At 37.2% G+C, this 20,171-nt stretch overlaps 1 protein-coding gene across 1 annotated transcript in view; it reads right to left on the reverse strand.

Annotated features, from left to right (window-relative positions):
- WDR72 (WD repeat domain 72) overlaps nucleotides 1–20,171 on the reverse strand; it is a 225,403-nt gene that overhangs the window by 135,937 nt on the left and 69,295 nt on the right. The window contains exon 14 of the mRNA XM_070378522.1: nucleotides 922–1,124. Coding sequence (XP_070234623.1) covers nucleotides 922–1,124 — 203 coding nt within the window. The remainder of the gene's footprint in view (nucleotides 1–921; nucleotides 1,125–20,171) is intronic.

The raw sequence follows: 20,171 nt of genomic DNA on the forward strand, positions 1-20,171 counted from the left end.
AGACTGTGCTGAGCAATGAACTGCAACCATATTTATCATTGTAAATTAAATAACTGTCATTCTAGTTTACGTATTCACTTCTTGGGTGTTTGGTTAGTGTGAGTCAGTTCTCAAAAGATTGACAAACACTGACCTCACTGATAAAATCTAAACCTAGTCTTCAAACCTAAAAAGGTGATGCTCAGATGCTGGTGCCTCCACCCCCACCCCTGCAGCTTTGAGGCACAGTTTAGCAGCCATGTTTGTTAAAGAGGACACATCCTCTCACTACATATATATATATATTTTTTTTCCACTTAGGTATTTGACCTCTTCTTAATTTGCTTATCACAAATAAAAACAAAAAGGCATCAGAAAAATTAGATCATTGTTTGATTTCTTTTGATACACTTAGCATCTCTAGGATCATTAGCATGTCAGAATTCTAAGCCTTATTTATTACACAATGATGGAGTTTGTGTGAAACTCAAACTCCACAAACAATGATGGAGTTGTGGGAAAAAAAAAAGGAACCAGACCACAAAATATAGGTTTCCGCCCCCCTTTCATTAAAAACCATCTAGAATTCAAGAATTCATATAAAATTGGCTCAATATTGATAAGCCAGAACATGTTTTCATCAAAAAAAGAATGCTATCAGATCAAATAAGATCAGTCGCTCAGTCGTGTCCGACTCTTTGTGACCCCATGAGTCGCAGCATGCCAGGCCCCCCTGTCCATCACCTATACTCATTTAAAAATAATAATCACCCAAAAACTTATCCCAATCTACCCAAGACTGCTTGGAAGGCATGTCTAGTAGATACAATCATCTCTGAGTTGTTATCTTTGTGCTGATTTTTAATGTGCTGATGAAAGCACATTACTTCTTACTTGGGGTTGGTAATGTTTACTGTGAGCAGCAGCTTGATTTGAACTTACCTTACATGAAGACTCCACCTGCAGACCAGTGCAAGGTATTGGCCCAAACTGGGACAAGCTGGAGGACCTTTGTTCTACACTTTTGTGCTTATGTGTCTCTGAGGCCACTGGAAGTATAGATTCAGGCTTTGGAAGCTGTGAATCATCACAACAGTTAAGAATAATCTTCGCTCTTTCTCCCGTTTCATGTCTTTCCAAAGTGCCTGAAAAACAAGATTAGAAATAAAAATTTATGCAAAATATTTACCCCCAAAGAATGAAAAGACGAAACCACTCTTAACAGAAAAATCACAATTCTTTCAGTTATCATGCCTTACTATCTCCTTGCAACCAAAGGACAGCCTGGAGCTTCCTCTAAATTATCAAACCATCATTTTATAAAGGCTAAAATTATAGACTTGAGATACTCATATTCCTCTTTGTGCTCTTTCGTCCACTGAAATCAACAGAGCATTCAATAGTCATTAACAGTAAAATCTCCTACTTATTATACAGTATGCAAGTGATCAATACCAAACAACCATGGAATATTTTAGTGCTGTCCCCTAGCGTTCCAACTCACAAACAACAGAGAATTCACAATGCTTTGCTTGGGTTCCCAACCTTAAAATGTTTCTTTTGGTAATACAGCATTTAAGTGAATAGGGGGAATAAGAACGCAGATGGCTGATGCCTTCATCTTCAGCAGTTCAGGCCTCGCTAGGGTTTTCTGGCCAGTGGTGGTATTGCTGATACTGTTGCTGTTATACATTTTGGCTTTTATTTCTTATTCTATTAGGATAGAAAAAAAATTATTTTGCCCTCTTCTCTGCCATTCTTATAGTTTCAGAATTTCAAGGTATTGACAAGTGGAGTTTAAAGTTAAAAGAAACAAGTATAAAGTGAACAAAAGTGTCAGAAAAGAATTCACAGTGTTTTTATAAAATACATTGTCATAACACTCAGTGAAATCTCGATAAATATCAATTAATCATGACCACTGTCTCATATCAGTTATGAGTTCATTTTATTACTCATACTATATTAAATATGTACTCTATATCCTATTAAGTAAACTGGTGAAGGAAAATTAACTTTACATAGACTCTAAACACAAAATTTTAATTATTATTCCTTTCCTACCAATGAAGAAAGACGCAGTCGTACAATAATATTTGGTAAGACAGAAAAAGATCATTCTTATTGATAGTATTAAGAAAAAATAAATTTAAAGTAATTAAAATAAGAAAATAGAAATAATGCTTCTATACCCCTATGTCTTTAGAATACATAGGTGGAGTTGAAGATTATGACTATTCACACCTTACTCATTTCTCTTTCTCTCTTCTGATATCTTTCCTTTTCAGCAATAAACTACCTTGAGTTAGTGCTTTGGATTCTGAATCATTAATAGCTATTATGTTAAAATATTAGGCAGAAATTTAGTCTCTGGTCTTTTAACCATGATATCTTTTCATTACAACATTTCTTCATTAATAAATTAATGTCTTTAACATATAAATCTTACAAATGTTATTTCTCTAAACTTTCCTTTTCCATCAAGATAGATACACCTTCAAGTAAAGCAGGCAGCAACACCAAGAAAATCTTTTCTGTTAAGGATGACAATAAGAAGAGTTTCTCAAACCAAAGATAACAGTTATTACTACAGCTATTATTACTTTCTAAAAATAACTGCATTCCAGAACTTGTAGCTGAAACATCTAAAATGCACTATCTTTGTGGAGGAGTCTCTTTGAATATGATGTCACCATGGATATTTTTTTCTCCTAAGTTTTCTGTGACTACTCAAACTATAATATGGAGTAAAAAAGAATGACTCAAGCCTGCTCCCCCTGGAGTTACGGAGAATCTAATGCTAGTGCAGAGGCAAGGAACAACTGAAAATTAACTTGTTATAATATGTAAAGTAACACATAAGTTCTTTCCACTCCAAACTAAAAACCTTCCACTCTAACAAATATGGAGCAATTAATTTTGTGAGCAGTAGTTCCCACTTGGACTAATTATTAAATATACAAGATGATTAGGAGCTTCCCAGGTGGCGCTAGTGGTAAAGAACCCACCTGCCAAAGCAGGAGATGTAATGTAAGAGACGCAGGTTTGATCCCTGGGTGGGGAAGATCACCTGGAGAAGGGTCTGCCAACCCACTCCAGTATTCCTGCCAGAAGAATCCCACGGACAGAGGAGCATGGCAGGTTACAGTTCATAGGGTCACACAGAGTCGGACATGACTGAAGGGACTTAGCATGCAGGATGATTAGATTATTTTGTTTCAAAGAAGTAGTCAGAAGCACAAATGTGGTCAGGAGAGTGGTTAGAGTGAGTTGATTTCTTCGAAAGTTACCAGAGACAAATTGTCTTTTAATTCTCAAATGGCTGTAAACAATGTATTTGCTTAATTATAATGACATTCTTTAAGGCATATCTACTCTCTCTTTTTCCTTTTTAATTGAAGTACAGTTGGTATATGATATTTTATAAGTTACAGGTGTACAATATAGTGATTCACCATTTTTTCAAGATTATACTCAATTTATAGTTATTATAAAATATTGATATGTTCCCTGGGTTGTACAATATATACTTGTAACTTATTTTATACCTAATAGTTTGTACCTCTTAATCCCCTACACCTATATTGCCTCTTTCTCCTAACCTGTCCCCCGTGGTAACCACTAGTTTGTTCTCTGTATCTGTGAGTTTGCTTCTTTTTTATTATATTTACTAGTTCGTTGTGTTTTTTAGATTCTACCTAAGTGATATCATGCAGTATTTGTTTTTCTCTGTCTGACTTATTTCACCTAGCATAGTACCCTCCAAGTCCATCCATGTTGTTGCAAATGGCAAAATTTCACTCTTTTTTATGGCTGGAGTAGTATTCTATTGTATGTATATGCCACATTTTCTTTATCCTTTCATCTGTTGATGGACATTTAGGTTGCTTCCGTATACCGACAGTTAATAAAGCTGTTATAGACATCGAGGAGCATGTATCTTTTCAAATTAGTGATTTTGTTTTTCTCAGATATATGCCCAGGAGTGGAATTGTTGGGTCATATGGTAGTTCTGTGGAGAAGGCAATGGCACCCCACTCCAGGACTCTTGCCTGGAAAATCCCATGGACAGAGGAGCCTGGTAGGCTGCAGTCCATGGGGTTTCGAAGAGTCGGACATGACTGAGCGACTTCACTTTCACTTTCATGCATTGGAGAAGGAAATGGCTACCCACTCCAGTGTTCTTGCCTGGAGAAACCCATGGACAGAGGAGCCTGGCAGGCTGCAGGCCATGGGGTTGCAAAGAGGCAGACATGACTGAAGTGACTGAGCACTCATGCATGGTAGTTCTCTATTTAGCTTTTTAAGAAACTTCATACCATTTTCTACAGTCACTGCATCAATTTACATTTCCAGCATCAGTTCACAAATGTTCCCTTTTCTCCAGATCCTTGCCAACATTTGTTACTTGTGGTCTTTTTTGATGACAGGCATTCTGACAAGTGTGAGGCTATATCTCACTGTGGTTTTGATTTGCATTTCCCTGATGATTAGCAGTGTTGAAAAATCTTTTCACGTGTATGGCCATCTACATGTCTTTGGGAAAATGTCTACTCTGTTCTTTGACTATTTTTTTAACCTATTTTTTAATGTTGACTTTATGAGCTGTTTATATATGTTGGCTGTTAACCCCTTTTCAGTCATATTATTTGCAAATACTTTCTCCCATTCAGTAAGTTGTCTTTTTGTCTGTTTATGGTCTCCTTTGCTGTAAAAGATGTTAAGTTTAATTAGGTTGCATTTGTTTATTTTTGCTTTTATTTTCCTTGCTTTAGGAGACAGATCCAAAATCAGTATTGCTATGATTTATGTCAGAGTCCTAGGCATAGCATAAGAGGAAAAAAATAGAAATCCTAAGGAAAGAAAGAAATAAACTGTCACTGTTTACAAATGATGAGATCGTATACATAAAAAATTCTAAAGATGCCGCCAGAAAACTACAAGAGCTCATCAATGAATTCAATAAACTTGCAGGATACAAAATTAATATACAGAAATCTGTTGCATTTCTATACAGTAACAATGAACTGCCAGAAAGAGAAATAAAGGAAGCAATCTCATTTATCATCATATCAAAAAGAATAAGATACTTAGGAATAAACCTACCTCAAGAGGTAAAAGATCTATATTTATAAAACTGTAAGACACTGATAAAAAATAATTGAAGATGATCTAAATAGAAACATATACCTTTTTCTTGGATTGAAAGAATATTGTTAAAATGACTATACTCCTCAAGGCAATCTACAGATTCAATGTAATCCCTATCAAAATATGAATGACATTTTTCACAGAACTAGAACAAATAATCTTAAAATTTGCATGGAAATACAGAAGAATCTAAACATAGTCAAAACAATCTTGAGAAAGAAGAATAGAGCAGGAGGAATCATGCCCCCCTAAATTCAGGCTATAGTATAAAACTACAGTAACCAAAACTGTATGTTCCTGGCACAAAAAACAGAAACATAGATCAGTGGAGCATAATAGAGAATCCGAAGTATACCCATGCACGTATAGTCAATTAATCTATGACAAAGGAACGGGAAAAAGAGTCTCTTCAGTAAGCAGTGCTGGGAAAACTGGACAGCTACACATTAAAGAATGAAATTAGAACACTACTTAACACCATACACAAAAATAAACTCAAAATGGATTAAAGACCTTAATATATCAGAACCCATAAACTGCATTCTGAAAATTATAAGCTGATTTTCTAATAAGTTCAGAACAAAAACTTTCATCAAAGTCCTGACAGTGGAAAGACAAGGATTCCCATGTATTCCAGTTACCAATTTGACTCTTCGTTCTAAATTCATACTTTATTGTCTGCTCTGAAAATGGATATGGGTTTTTAAAATATTTTTCCTTTAATAGCTGGTGCAGTGTTAACCTTTGTAGATAAAAGGGTGCTGTAAGGACCTAGTAGAAGAAAGGGTTTTTCTTCTCTGATTGGGGGCAGCCTGGGTGGCTTCTTCCCCAGAACCAGGCTCCTGCAGTGCATGTGAGCCAGTAGATAGCAGCTTCACTTGGCACAGTCTCTGCCTGGTTTTATAACAGAGTGCCTCCAGCGAGGCATCTGCCTGTGAACTGCTTTCCCTAGTCTAAAAGTGGGCATATTTCTGGCAAGTTACACCACACCACAGCAGCTCCTCTACCATCCAGTGACCTCAGCTGTGACCTCCTCCAGCAAAGTCAGGATCATAGCCTTGGGGGTGGGGCAAGTGTTTCCTTGGGCAGCTGTCTCATCTGCAGAGTAATGACGGCTCCTTAAATCTACTTTTCCTATATTCTTTAGAGTTTTCTTTAGTTCTTATTAACCTGTTCCTCCCACTGAAATTCTTTATGGTGGTTACTAATGTTTTATGTTACATGATCTCTGTTCAAATTACTATGTCATTTCTCTCTCCTGATTACATCTTGATTAATGTATCATGATGGCGAAAGAGGAGAGTGAAAAAAGCTGGCTTGAAACTCAACTTTAAAAACTAAGATCAGGGCATCTGGCCTCATCACTTCATGGCAGATAGAAGGGGAAAAAGTGGAAGCAGTGACAGATTTTATTTTCTTGGGCTCCAAAATCACTGTGGATGGTGACTGCAGCCATGAAATAAAAAGATGCTTGCTCCTTGGAAGGAAAGCTATGACAAACCTAGACAGTGTATTACAAAACAGAGACATCATTTTTTCCCAAAAAGGTGTGTATAGTCAAAGTCAAAGCTATGATTTTTACAGCAGTCATATACAGATGTGAGAGCTGGATCATAAAGAAATCTGAGCACTGAAGAATTGATGCTTTTGAACTGTGGTGTTGGAGAAGACTCTTGAGAGTCCACTGGACTTCAAGGAGATCAAACCAGCAATCTTAAAGGAAATCAAGCCTGAATATTCATTGGAAGGACTGATGCTGAAGCTGAAGCTCCGATACTTTGGCCACCTGAGGCCAAGAGTTGACTCATTGGAAAAGACCCTGATTCTGGAAAAGACTGAAGGCAAAAGGAGAAGAGGGCAACAGAGAATGAGATGGTTAGACAGCATCACCAACTCAATAGACACGAATATGAGCAAACTCCAGAGGATAGTGGAGGACAGGGAAGTCTGACCTGGTACAGTCAGATCTCAAAGAGTCGGACACGACCTTAGTGACTGAACAATAACAGCAGTATATCATGGATAAATCACTTCTGATGCAGAATGTTCCTTTCAATTTATTCCTGAAATTATGGGATTTACATAACTTCAGGGATACACTTAAATTGTTAAAGTATAGGAGGGAGGGCATGGCTCCCTCCTATGAACACAGGATGGCTGTTCAACTCTAATAAGCTGCCTCTGGCAAGAACAGAATAGTCACTACTGCCTGAAGTATCAGAAACTGAAGGCTTATGAAACTGCTTAATTCAACTTCCAATTTCAGAGGAACCTTTCTTTTTCAAAGTGAAAAAAAAAAAAAAGTGAAAGGGTTAGTTTCTGAGTTGTGTCCAACTCTTTGACCCATCAGGCTCCTCTGTCCATGAAATTCTCTAGGCAAGACTACTAGAATGGGTAGCCATTCCCTTCTCCAAAGTGAACTCAATGATAATTAGGACTTTTTCCTTTTGCACTGTACTACCTCAAGAATATGATTTAACTCACACCTAATCATGGCATCTGGTCCCATCACTTCATGGCAAATAGATGGGGAAAGAGTGTCAGACTTTATTTTTTGGGGCTCCAAAATCACTGCAGATGATGACTGTAGCTATGGAATTAAAAAACACTTACTCCTTGGAAGGAAAGTTATGACCAACCTAGATAGCATATTCAAAAGCAAAGACATTACTTTGCCAATGAAGGTCCATCTAGTCAAGGTTATGGTTTTTCCAGTGGTCATGTATGGATGTGAGAATTGGACTGTGAAGAAGGCTGAGCACCAAAGAATTGATGCTTCTGAACTGTGGTGTTGAGAAGACTCTTGAGAGTCCCTTGGACTGCAAGGAGATCCAATCAGTCCATTCTGAAGGAGATCAGCCCTGGGGTTTCTTTGGAAGGAATGATGCTAAAGCTGAAACTTCAGTACTTTGGCCACCTCACGTGAAGAGTTGACTCATTGGAAAAGACTCTAATGCTGGGAGGGATTGGGGGCAGGAGGAGAAGGGGACGACAGAGGATGAGATGGCTGGATGGCATCACTGACTCGATGGACGTGAGTCTGAGTGAACTCCGGGAGTTGGTGATGGACAGGGAGGCCTGGCGTGCTGCGATTCATGGGGTCACAAAGAGTCGGACACGACTGAGCAACTGAACTGAACTGAACTGAACTGAATCTTCATTTGGGTCCATCTGAATATGATGTAGGGACACATGTGAGTTAAATATTATTGAAAGTCACAATACCACTTCTTCCTTCAAAGTAGATGTGTAAAAAATACCATAAAATCTACCCCTCATAAAATATTCATTGTATAGAATACCTTTCATAAATATCTTACATTTTTCCCCTATTGCTTAGTCTTTAATGAGTTTTTATACAATTTGTTTTAACCCTAACTATACAACAGTACATTAGAGAATGGAAACAATCACAAGAGAGCTTAGAACAATTAACATGCTAACAGAAAATGAAAAGAGGGTCCTGGCCAGTATTCCAGGCAGTTATCACTGATCCAAAATTACGTATTCCTCAAGAAGCCAGTGCACCAACAAAGGAAACTATAAGCAAGGTGAAAAGACAGCCTTCAGAATGGGAGAAAATAATAGCAAATTAAGCAACTGGCAAACAACTAATGTCAAAAATATACAAGCAACTCCTACAGCTCAATTCCAGAAAAATAAATGACCCTATCAAAAAATTGGCCAAAGAACTAAATAGACATTTCTCCAAAGAAGACATACAGATGGCTAACAAACACATGAAAAGATGCTCAACATCACTCATTATCAGAGAAATGCAAATCAAAACCACTATGAGGTACCATTTCACGCCAGTCAGAATGGCTGCGATCCAAAAGTCTACAAAGCAATAAATGCTGGAGAGGGTGTGGAGAAAAGGGAACCCTCTTACACTGTTGGTGGGAATGCAAACTAGTACAGCCACTATGGAGAACAGTGTGGAGATTCCTTAAAAAACTGGAAATAGAACTGCCTTATGACCCAGCAGTCCCACTGCTGGGCATACACACTGAGGAAACCAGAATTGAAAGAGACACGTGTACCCCAATGTTCGCAGCACTGTTTATAATAGCCAGGACATGGAAGCAACCTAGATGTCCATCAGCAGATGAATGGATAAGAAAGCTGTGGTACATATACACAATCGAGTATTACTCAGCCATTAAAAAGAATACATTTGAATCAGTTCTAATGAGGTGGATGAAACTGGAGCCTATTATACAGAGTGAAGTAAAACAGAAAGAAAAACACCAATACAGTATACTAACGCATATATATGGAATTTAGAAAGATGGTAACAATAACCCTGTGTACGAGACAGCAAAAGAGACACTGATGTATAGAACAGTCTTTTGGACTCTGTGCGAGAGGGAGAAGGTGGGATGATTTGGGAGAATGGCATTGAAACATGTATAATATCATACATGAAACGAGTCACCAGTCCAGGTTCGATGCACAATACTGGATGCTTGGGGCTGGTGCACTGGGACGACCCAGAAGGATGGTATGGGGAGGGAGGAGGGAAGAGGGTTTAGGATGGGGAACACGTGTATACCTGAGGCGGATTTTTGTTGCTATATGGCAAAACCAATACAATATTGTAAAGTTAAAAAATAAAATAAAATTTTGAAAAAAAAGAAGAAGCCAGTGCACAGAAACACAAGAAACAGCTGAGCCTCTTTGCAGAGCCTAGGTTCATATTGACAATATTTCCACATGTATAGCCTGCTTTCATCACTTAATGAAAACACTGCACAACATCTTTAATTACAGTTTCACCAAATGTGTAACATCATTAATTACATTTTACACCAAAACTTTCTCTGTGGCCCCCTTTGGAACTGTGTGTCTAGCTGATGTCCTCTCTATCTGCCAAAGCTTACAGTCCTGAGACATCACTGCATGATCAATAAGAGCAGACTCAGCACCAGCCTGCCATTCACTTGAATCCTGGTTTTACCCTTTCGTGTTGTGTGGTCTTGGGTGAGTCATTTTACATTTCCGTGCCTCAGTTTCCTCATCTGTGCAATGGGGATCTTAATCATTCTTACCTCACAGGGGATTAGATTGAGTAGATATGTAGAACGTCTTAGGGTGGGTTCTGGCACACAGTGGGTGCTGCGCTATCTGACAGTCTTCCTCTGATGTCCGTGGGTTCTTACCCAGCCCCTTGCGAGGAGTTTAACAAACCTATTCAGCTCTGTGGCTCTAGGATCTGCCTGACTCCAGGCCTGAGCTCACTAGGCATAAGAGCAGTGTGGTCTCCTCTGCCTCCTACCTGAAACTCAAAACTCCTCCTTGCCTCTCAGGGTAGATTATAATCAAAATCAGAGTAGGATTATACATTTGCCTTACTTTTTAATCCTCCTCAGTAAACCAGGCTGGAGTCTGGCCTAAATTAAAGGCTGGATAAATACTTCTTAGTGGATTATATGACATCAGTAATGTGGCTAATGATTTTTCACGGTGGCTACACTTGGGATTAAATCCAAACTCCTTGACCCACAAGTCATATTCTTGCCCCAGCTTCCTCCCATGTCATCCTCTCCTTGTTTACAAATTAGATCTTTTTTTTGTTTGTTTAAAAAACAGTTCTTTGTTTTTAAACTTTTTATTTTGTATTGTGGTATAGCCAATTAAAAACATTGTGATAGTTTCAGGTGAACAGCAAAAGGACTCAGCCATACATGTACATGTATCCATTCTCCAAACTCCCCTCCCATCCAGGCTGCCACATAGCATTGACTAGAGTTCCATGTGCTATAAGATAAAAGAGGATCTTGCTGGTTATCCACTTTAAATATAGCAGTGTGTATGGGTCTATCCCAAACTGCTAACTATCCCTCCCCCCAACAGACTCAAAGACAAGAGAATGAATTTATGATTGCCAATGTGGGGTGGGAGATCTTTGAAAATAAATTCTTTCCAGCTAGCTCCATCTTTCTCCTTAAGTAGTAGCTTAAAGCCTCACTTCTTCAGAGAGGCTCTTCTAAAGTAAATTCTCCTCTGATGCATTGTTTTTTCTATCTCAGCTTCTTTATTTTGTAGATCTTAACACATTTGTAATTGGTATATTTTATTTGCTAGTTAAATTCAGGGTTTTCTCCCTACCAAGTGCTAAATTCTTTTTGGAAAGCAGAGTTCAACATGTGCTTGCTCAGTGAATGAATAAACCAAATTTTACTGTTTTTTTTTTGTAGCAGTGGAAGGAGGTGGCTATGAAAGCATCAGAGCATGCCATGGTCTCAGTGTGACAGAAAAAAAACACCAAATTATACCCCTTTGTAAACATCAACCCTGGAGTCCAGGAGGAACTAACACTGGGAAAAGCAGCATTTACATGCCTGCTGCCTGAACCAGGTCTCAGCAATGTGGCCAAGTCTTTCCTGATTCCAAGAATCTGGAACTGGAAACACAAGTGAGTCTCTGAATGGCATATTTTAACTTGACCTGTGGAGTAGCCCATTGCTTGCTGCCTAAATGGCCTGGATAGTGCAGCAGAGTTGTTTCTGCTTCCATTCAAGCAGACATGCAGAGTTAACATATGCAGTTCCAGATAGTGATCAGAGCAGAGAGACAAAGGCTTAAGCATTATCAGCAGATGAGTGAGGATTAAATCCCAATGAAATAATGTCATTTTCATCTTCAAGAGAGTATGGAATAAGATTTGTCAAGAGACCAGTATAAAACCTTTAGCAGTTTTCTACACACAAAGAGGAAAGGAAAGAAAGAAAATTCAGAAATTGTTGTAAATCAGTATGTTGTAAGAATACAGTCATATTTTAAGCGCATTGGGATTGTCAATATTTATAGGGCATTATAGTTTTTTTGTTTAGTTCTGTTTTTAAATAGGGCAAATAATACCTTTATAATATGCCTGTAATGAAATCTCATTCTGAAGTATCAATCTATTTTAAATCAAGACGTGTACCAGGAAGGATGCTGCCTTCAATAGTGACAGAACATGGCAGAGGATAAAGAGAATACATTCAGATGATAAAATATCCCTTATATGTCATAGACTTGAATATCTACATAAAGAAAAGGAAGGAGAAGTAATATTCTACACTTTGATTCCCTTCCAAAGAAGCAGAGATTGCTCCCTTGATTTTATTTCTCTTATAATCTTCCCATATTTTAAATATTTGTTATCTTCTATTTAAACATTTTTCAACTCCCACTAATATGTGTTTTCTAAAATCAACAAAATTATCATAGCCTGCTACCAATTAATGAATAGCTTTAAATTACATATTTAAAAACCCAAGCCAGATAAACTTTGTTCTACAATTTAACAACTAGGTCAGCTAAGTCTATAAGAAAACCAATACCTATAATCTCAAAACCGTCAGAAATGGTTTCAAAACAAAACATAGTTACGTGATGAATACATTTGCAAACAGTGAGTAAATTAAGATTCAAAAACAATACTCAGATGGGTTAGTTTTTAACCACATTTTACGTAAATATTTTGCTTACTCAAAATTTTGTAAATAAAATTGAGATAGTAGATAATTTATTATAACTTATGGTGTTTTGCCTCAGAAGAACAGTATAAAAATAGCATTATTACAGAAACATAAAATCTTCCCAGCACACTAATATCACATATATTGTAAACCAACAAATTTTAAACAATTTGTTTAATCAAAAATTTTATCAATTAAATATTGTGCTTATTGTGGAATTGTGAAAAATCAGAATTTGGTAAATAATTCCTATCTTGTGATTAGCAATTGATATAAATTATACTTATATGACTAAAGCTTAATAGTGAGAACATGTGAGTGGACACATTATAGACTTAGGTCCTTTTTCTACATCAGGTAGGCATTTTCTAACTGACTACATCACAATATCAGGCAGTAATTAAGAGGGCAGTTATACTTCAAATTGACTGTCTCCAGAAGAGAACAGGCTGGAATAATGGCCTCACTACCACATTTAGTAGTCAAATTAATAAAATCAGGTTTCAACAAAACAGCTTATTGACAGCTATAATCAAATTCCACGTATCAAGGCATTTGACCACTGGGTCTGTTGTGAGATTTACCATTTATCTTCAGTTACACGTGAAGTTCATTGCTTTGTTCACAGAAGTGCATGGAGATCGACCTGGTGCCCTCTTCCTAACAAAACCATTTCACAGTTACTGCATCTTACTCCAGAAAATGTATAACTGATGGGGGTTCTGACCAGGGATAGGGGACCCAGGAGGTATCAAACTTAGCTAACTAGAAAATAAGGGAAGGGTGAGGATAGGAAATGGATCTGAAAACATTAAATTAGGCATAAAGGCATGCACCTCCACTCCTAGATGTATATGAATAAATTCAGCTGTAAAATAGATTGCCAAGGATGTGACTCATTTTATTCTATACAGAAGTCTTAATATGATAAACTCATGATTGGCTTCACATCAACCTTCTATACCTTAAGGGTATATAGAATACATTTTCACAAAGTCTCTGACCACCACGACCTTAACCCCAGCTCTGCCACTGCCTCTAGCACATTCAGAGCAACACTGGGATTTATCAGCTGGGCCACCTCAACCCTCACATCTAATTCTGACCGTTGACCTCTAGAAAAACAGAATAAAGGGGTGAGAGTGGGGGTAGGGTGAAAGAAAAAAAGAATAAAAATACATTGAGGTTTGAAGTTGCTGACATATATAAGGATTACAAATAATACACTAATTTTAAACAAATTTGAAGGTAGAGTTTTTTGGAAAATGTATTTACTTATCAAATATTCCTCCTTTTTAAACATGTGCTAACATCATGGAAACTACTATGACTAAATTTTAATTTTTAACCTCATTCTAAGACTTCATATAATTTTAAAACCAATTTAAGAAGTGAATATTTATGGAAAAGTATTTCTATATAATGATACAAAGAATATATTTAAGTTTAAAATTACCTGTTATAAACAAAACATTAAAATTGTACTGCTTATAAGTATTGCAAAATGTCATTCAACCTGTATTTTTTATTCTTTTATACAAGGTATGCTTATTTTTTTACTTTTAAAATATTTCAAAAATAGTCTTTTTTCCCTCATTTTCTTGGTTGAAGATTATTTTACTTAGAGGATACAATATTCCTAGAGATTTGACTCTATCATTTATTCACTTCTGTTGTCAATTAATTTAGTTAGGTAAATATCTTACTAAGTTGATCTGGAATTTTGCAGGGAAAAATAGAGTATTGGATAAGGAAAAATCAGGAAATAGTCTCTTGAATAAGATGTTGGTTGGGTGAGGGTGGAGTCACAGGGAAAGTCACTTTTTTGTTTGAGGGACATGATGGTCATTGGAGGACAGAAACTTTTTAATTGCAATCAATTTCTCCCTGGTATATGGCAATGGTTTCCCTCAGGCAAAGACTGGGTGACCAAACCTCCAACAGGCATGTCAGCACCAATTCTCAGTGTACCTTCACTACAGTTCCGCACACCGTGCCTCCACTTATACAATTTCATATCATGTTTTTGTACCCAGCTACACAAAAAGCTTCTCCTATCTCTTCGTTCTTCCATTCCAAACACTATCCTAACTGAACACCAATATGACAGGTAGAATTCTACGAATAATCCCCAATAACCTCATCCTTAAGTGAATCTTTCCCTTGTGAATACAATTACAGCACTTCAGTGATTATGTTGTTACATGGCAAAAAGTAACACTGCATATATAATTAAAGTTTCTAATTTGCAGACCTTAAAATAGGGAGATTATTCAAGTGGGCCAGGCCGAATAGCAATTTTTCTCCAGCTGATAGGAGAGGGGTACATCAGAGAGATTTAAAAGCATAAGAAGGAAGCAAAGTGTCATTTTTTTTTTTAAAGTTTTGCTCTTATTTTACTAGGAGCATGATCCTCCATCTCTATATTTCAAAATTATGCCATTGAAACTTTAAGGCTGGCCCCATGTGGTGTGCCTGAGAAGACCAATAAACAAGAAGCCATCTTCAATGCTCAGCAAAAACACACAAACAAAATATTTGTAGGATGGCAGTTGTACAACTTAGAGTAATTTTTTTTTGTCATGTTCTCTTTGGCCAAACACATTTGCAAGAAATGAGTTTCCATTCCCTCTGGCTTTAGTTCTCTGAACTGATGGTGTCTGTACCGTAGGATGTCTGAGAAGCCTATAGGTATGTAGGAGATTTAGGGAAAATTTGGGCTAGAGGTTATATTAATTCTCATTTACTAGAACCATCTGACTTTATTTTTTAGATAACTTTTCTGTTTATTTTAAAAAATGTTTTTGGAATACAGTTGATTTACAGTGTTTTAGTTTCAGGTGTACAGCAAAGTGATTTTTTTTTTTTTAAGATTCTTTTCCATTATAAGTCATTACAAGATTTTTTTTTCTCTAAGAGTGTATATTAAAGACACTTATTGCAGCAATTTTGCTGTAGCAAATACAAAACATATAAAAAACAACTGGTTGTACACTGAATCTGAGGCATAGTTTAAGAAAATACGGTAGATGCAACTTTCAAACTTTAGAATTCTTTAGAATTTTTCTTCTAGCTAGAATATTATTCTAATTAGTCAAATTTATATCTAAAGGCTTTGAAGTATATCCATGACCTGCTAGTGTTGTTTTTTTTTTTTAATTTTATTTTATTTTTAAACTTTACAAATTGTATTAGTTTTGCCAAATATCAAAATGAATCCGCCACAGGTATACATGTGTTCCCCATCCTGAACCCTCCTCCCTCCTCCCTCCTCATACCATCCCTCTGGGTCGTCCCAGTGCACCAGCCCCAAGCATCCAGTGATGACTTTGAAGATAGAGGAAACCAGGAAGAAGAATCAGGGAGTGGCCTGGAGGAGTAACAGCACCTACAGCTAGCAAAGAACCTCAGACCTGTAACCACAAAGAACTAAAATTTGCCCAGGACTGAATGAGCATAGAATGGAATTCTTCCTAAAAGCCTCCAGTTCACAGTCCAGTTGGCTGAACCTTGAATTCAAGTCTAAGCAGAGAACCTGGTTGAGCTCACCTGGACTTAGAGAACTGAGAGTTAGTGAATGGGTGTTGTTTCAAGTTGCTAAATCTACGGTGATCTCTTACGCGGCAGCAGGGAACTAATGCAACCTCAAGCCTAAGCAGAGAACCTGGTTGAACCTGGACTTACAGAACTGTGAGTTAATGAATGGGTGTTGTTTCAAGTTGCTGAATCCACGGTGATCTCTTACGCGGCAGCAGGGAACTAATGCAAGTAGTACTTGTGGCCGTACTTTTACTTCAGACAGATTTAGATTTCAGATTTTGTTGTTGTTGTTTCCACTATCTTACAAGTGGAAGTCTGCTTCTTAAGCAAAATAAATAACTAAATACATAACTGTGTAAAGTCATAAAAACAACCGTGAAGCCTGGCTAGACATTTCATACTTTTTAATAACTCCCTTCTACCCTCATTCTCTGAGTATTAGGAACCATGAAGAGATTCACTAAATAGGTGAGATTGAGCTTTAATATACACCTCAAAAATTGCCTGGGACTTTCCTGACGGTTCAGTGTTTGGGGCTTTGCCATCCAGGGCAGGGTGTGAGGGTTTGAACCTTGGTCAGGGAGCTGGGATCCCATATGCCTCATGGCCCAAAAACCAAAACATAAAACAGAAGCAATATTGTAACAAATTCAATAAGACTTTTTAAATGGTTCATATTTTTAAAAAATCTTTTAAAACAATGCCTTTTAAAGCTCTCAATTATTTCAGAAGGAACTATACATAAAATATATTTTTTCTCCTTATCATCTTCATTAAAATTGCCATTAGCTATCATTAATTGAGTATATTTTCAGCTTTGCTTAGCACTTAATACACATCTTATTTAATTCTTAATGCAGGAAGGTACACAAAACTGAGGTTGAAAAAGGATAAGTTTCAGGGTATTTGTGTGTCCTGTGGTTGAGGAAGTGGTTAGGGAAGGTATTTTGACTAAAAGCTAGGAAAGGCAAGAAGAATGCCTAGGAGTGGTGTTACATTTCCACCACAGACCATGAGGAATGGCATCTTCGGGGCTAAGTTTAAACTAAATAAGGAGAAGACAATTGAAGAAAGTGTTTGACTGGTGAGGTAGTCAGGAAAGTCTTCAACAGGTCATGTAAGAGATGATGAAGATTCAAATCCATCTGGCCTTAAAGTATCTTGTTTTTAAATATTTTTCTACTTCTGAAGTATACTACATAATTCCATGATTTACTGGAGACTTACAAAATAAATGCAGAATGTAGCTTATCTTTCAGATGATCCAAGTTCATCACTAGACACTGTTGACAGTCTTGAGGTTAAGAAGCAGTAATGCCCTTTGGAATTACTGAGATAAGTTAATAGTGTTTTTCGGTGGGTTCTTAACTCTATAGAACCATTTCCTTTTCCTTATTCTTTAGCCAGAGCATTTTATCCTATTCTTCTCACCAGCATCACTGTTTCTATAATTTATAATCTGCTGCCACTTCCTCTAGGTGATTTGTATGTAGTTGGATACACCTTATACAGTGGAAGGAATCTCACAGAATATAGATAAGCTTTCTGGCATCAACTTTTGTCCTACCCAGTTCTGAATTAGAAAACATTAAGGAAGCATTATTCAGCCTTAAAAAGAGGATATTCCGATACATGCTACAACACGGATGAATCTTGGGGGCATTATGCTAAGTGAAGTAAGCCAGTCATAAAAGGACGAATACTGTGCGAATCCACGTATATAAGGTACCTAAAGTAGTCAAATTCAAATTCATAGTGACAGAAAGTACAAAGGGCTGCGGGGAGGGGAGAATGAGGACTTATTTTTTATGGGTTTCATTTGGGGAAGATGAAAATGTTCCCAAGATGGCGATGATGGCTGTACAACAATGTAAATGTACTTCAGAATAATTCAAATGGTAAAATTTATGTTATGTATATCTCACCATACACAAAAAAGCATCTGCATTGGTGAGATTGCCCAAGGAAAATGCAAACAAAAAGAGAAGGACACTGAGAACAGGTCCAGGAAACAATAGAGAGAGAGCATACAGAAATAGCTGGGAAAAAGGGGCTCTTGGCCATCAAGAGAAGGCAGATTAATGTGAGGCTGAGGATGGAGAGAGAAAAGAGAAGGACTCAAATGGCAGTGACTGCAGACAAGTACCTGCCATCATCGAGGTAACGTCAAGAAAAGTTACATTAAAACAGTGGAGGCAGAGCCAGATTAAAATGTGTTAAATAAATGGGAGGCAACAAAACACATGGCATTTTGTGGAAAACATCAATTACTTTGTGGCGCTCGTGGTAAAGAACCTGCCTGCCTATGCTGACAGATGTAAGAAATGTGGGTTCGATCCCTGGGTTAGGAAAATCTCCTGGAGGAGAGCATGGCAACCCACTCCAGTATTCTTGCCTGGAGAATCACATGGACAGAGGATCCTGGCAGGCTACAGTCCATAGTGTTGCAAAGAGTCGGACACAACTGAAGCGACTTTGCATGCAAGCATGCATCAATTGCTTTGGGGAGAATGACAGAAAGAGATAATACAATTCCTTATTCAAAATGTTTAGACCATAGTGTTTTAGAACTCAGAATTTTTCAGATTTTGCAGAGAGAAGCTAATGCACAAATGTATATTGTATAACAGCTATAGCAGAGTATGGAAGAGCAGACAGTAATAAAACATGCCATGTATCTAAAAAAAAAAGAATACTTGCACTTTGTGAAATAAATAACATGTTAATTAAGGTTTGATTTTGTTGCCTTACCACAAACTAATTAAAAAATTGTTTTCAGAGCTTTTAGATTTTAAATTGTGACTAGAAGAATGGAGACCTCTATTCAAAATAATTGATAGCTAGTAGGCCAGAGGGACTTCCCAGGTGGTACTGCAGGAGACACAAGTGATAAGGGCTTGATCCTTAGGTCAGGAAGATCCCCTGGAGTAGGAAATGGGCAATCCGCTCCAGTATTCTGGAAATGTAAAATAAGATTCGACAAAAGAGCCTGGCAGTCTACAGTCTAAGGGGCTGCAAAGAGTTGAATAGGACTGAGCTACTGAACCCACACACAGGAGGCCAGAACTAGTGAAAAAGATATTTTCTCATATAAGTTGGTAGGGTGCTCAGTTTTCTATAGTATTGGATATTGGATCATACATTTGACCTTTCCTTGTATCTGTGCAGATAAACTAAGTCATCTGATTCCAAACTCCCAGTTTTGCTGTTTATTTATATATTATTAGATTATGATGTATTAAAGATTCTTTTAAACTCAGTATTAAGAAAAGCACAACTTGCTTTGTAAAATCATTGATGAGGGATAGTCTCATTAACAGACCAAACGTAGAATGTGTTTTAAAGATAAATGACATAAAATAAGAAACATGTACAATGTGTTAATCCTAACTAGACTTACAGTTGACACTTCTGGAAGTAAGGAAAGTATGATAACCAAATTCAGTGCAAATCATGAATGAAAAGTAAATTGTCTTGTCAAGCCTTCTTACTCCAGTTCTTTTCCTGGTTCTCAATGTTGATCTATCAGCATACAGTACAATTCCTTTAACTGAAGTTAGTGAAACAGTTTGCTATCCCCTCAAAGGACAAACCGTAAGATGACACCCTGGGTTCCTCAGTGGCGTTCCTATTTCTCTGACTCTTTGGCCTAGAGTGGATGGAATCTACCTGCAGTTGAATGTGAAAGGGAAAAAATGATAGGCCAAAAGTCCAATACTTTTGAAAAGGCTGAGATTAGCAGCCAACATTTTTTATATCACACAAGATAAAATCTGACAGCATTCCCATAGTCAAATTTCCTGCCCACCACCGAAGACAAGGACTTGACCTTTAGATTTGTTTTCACCAGATTCAACCCTGGAAACACAAAAGACCTTTCCTATCAAATCCTAACAAGTAAGTTAATGGTAGAAGTTGGATATTATTGATGCCCCAGATGAATCAAGTGCATTCAATATCCTTTATCTCTCAGCCAAATCAGAGAACCTACTTTCCCAGAGAATAACAATCATTACAGTCCACTGAGTCTTG

Source organism: Bos mutus, chromosome 10, assembly GCF_027580195.1.
Source record: "Bos mutus isolate GX-2022 chromosome 10, NWIPB_WYAK_1.1, whole genome shotgun sequence".
In the NCBI taxonomy this organism is placed as follows: Eukaryota; Metazoa; Chordata; class Mammalia; order Artiodactyla; family Bovidae; genus Bos; species Bos mutus.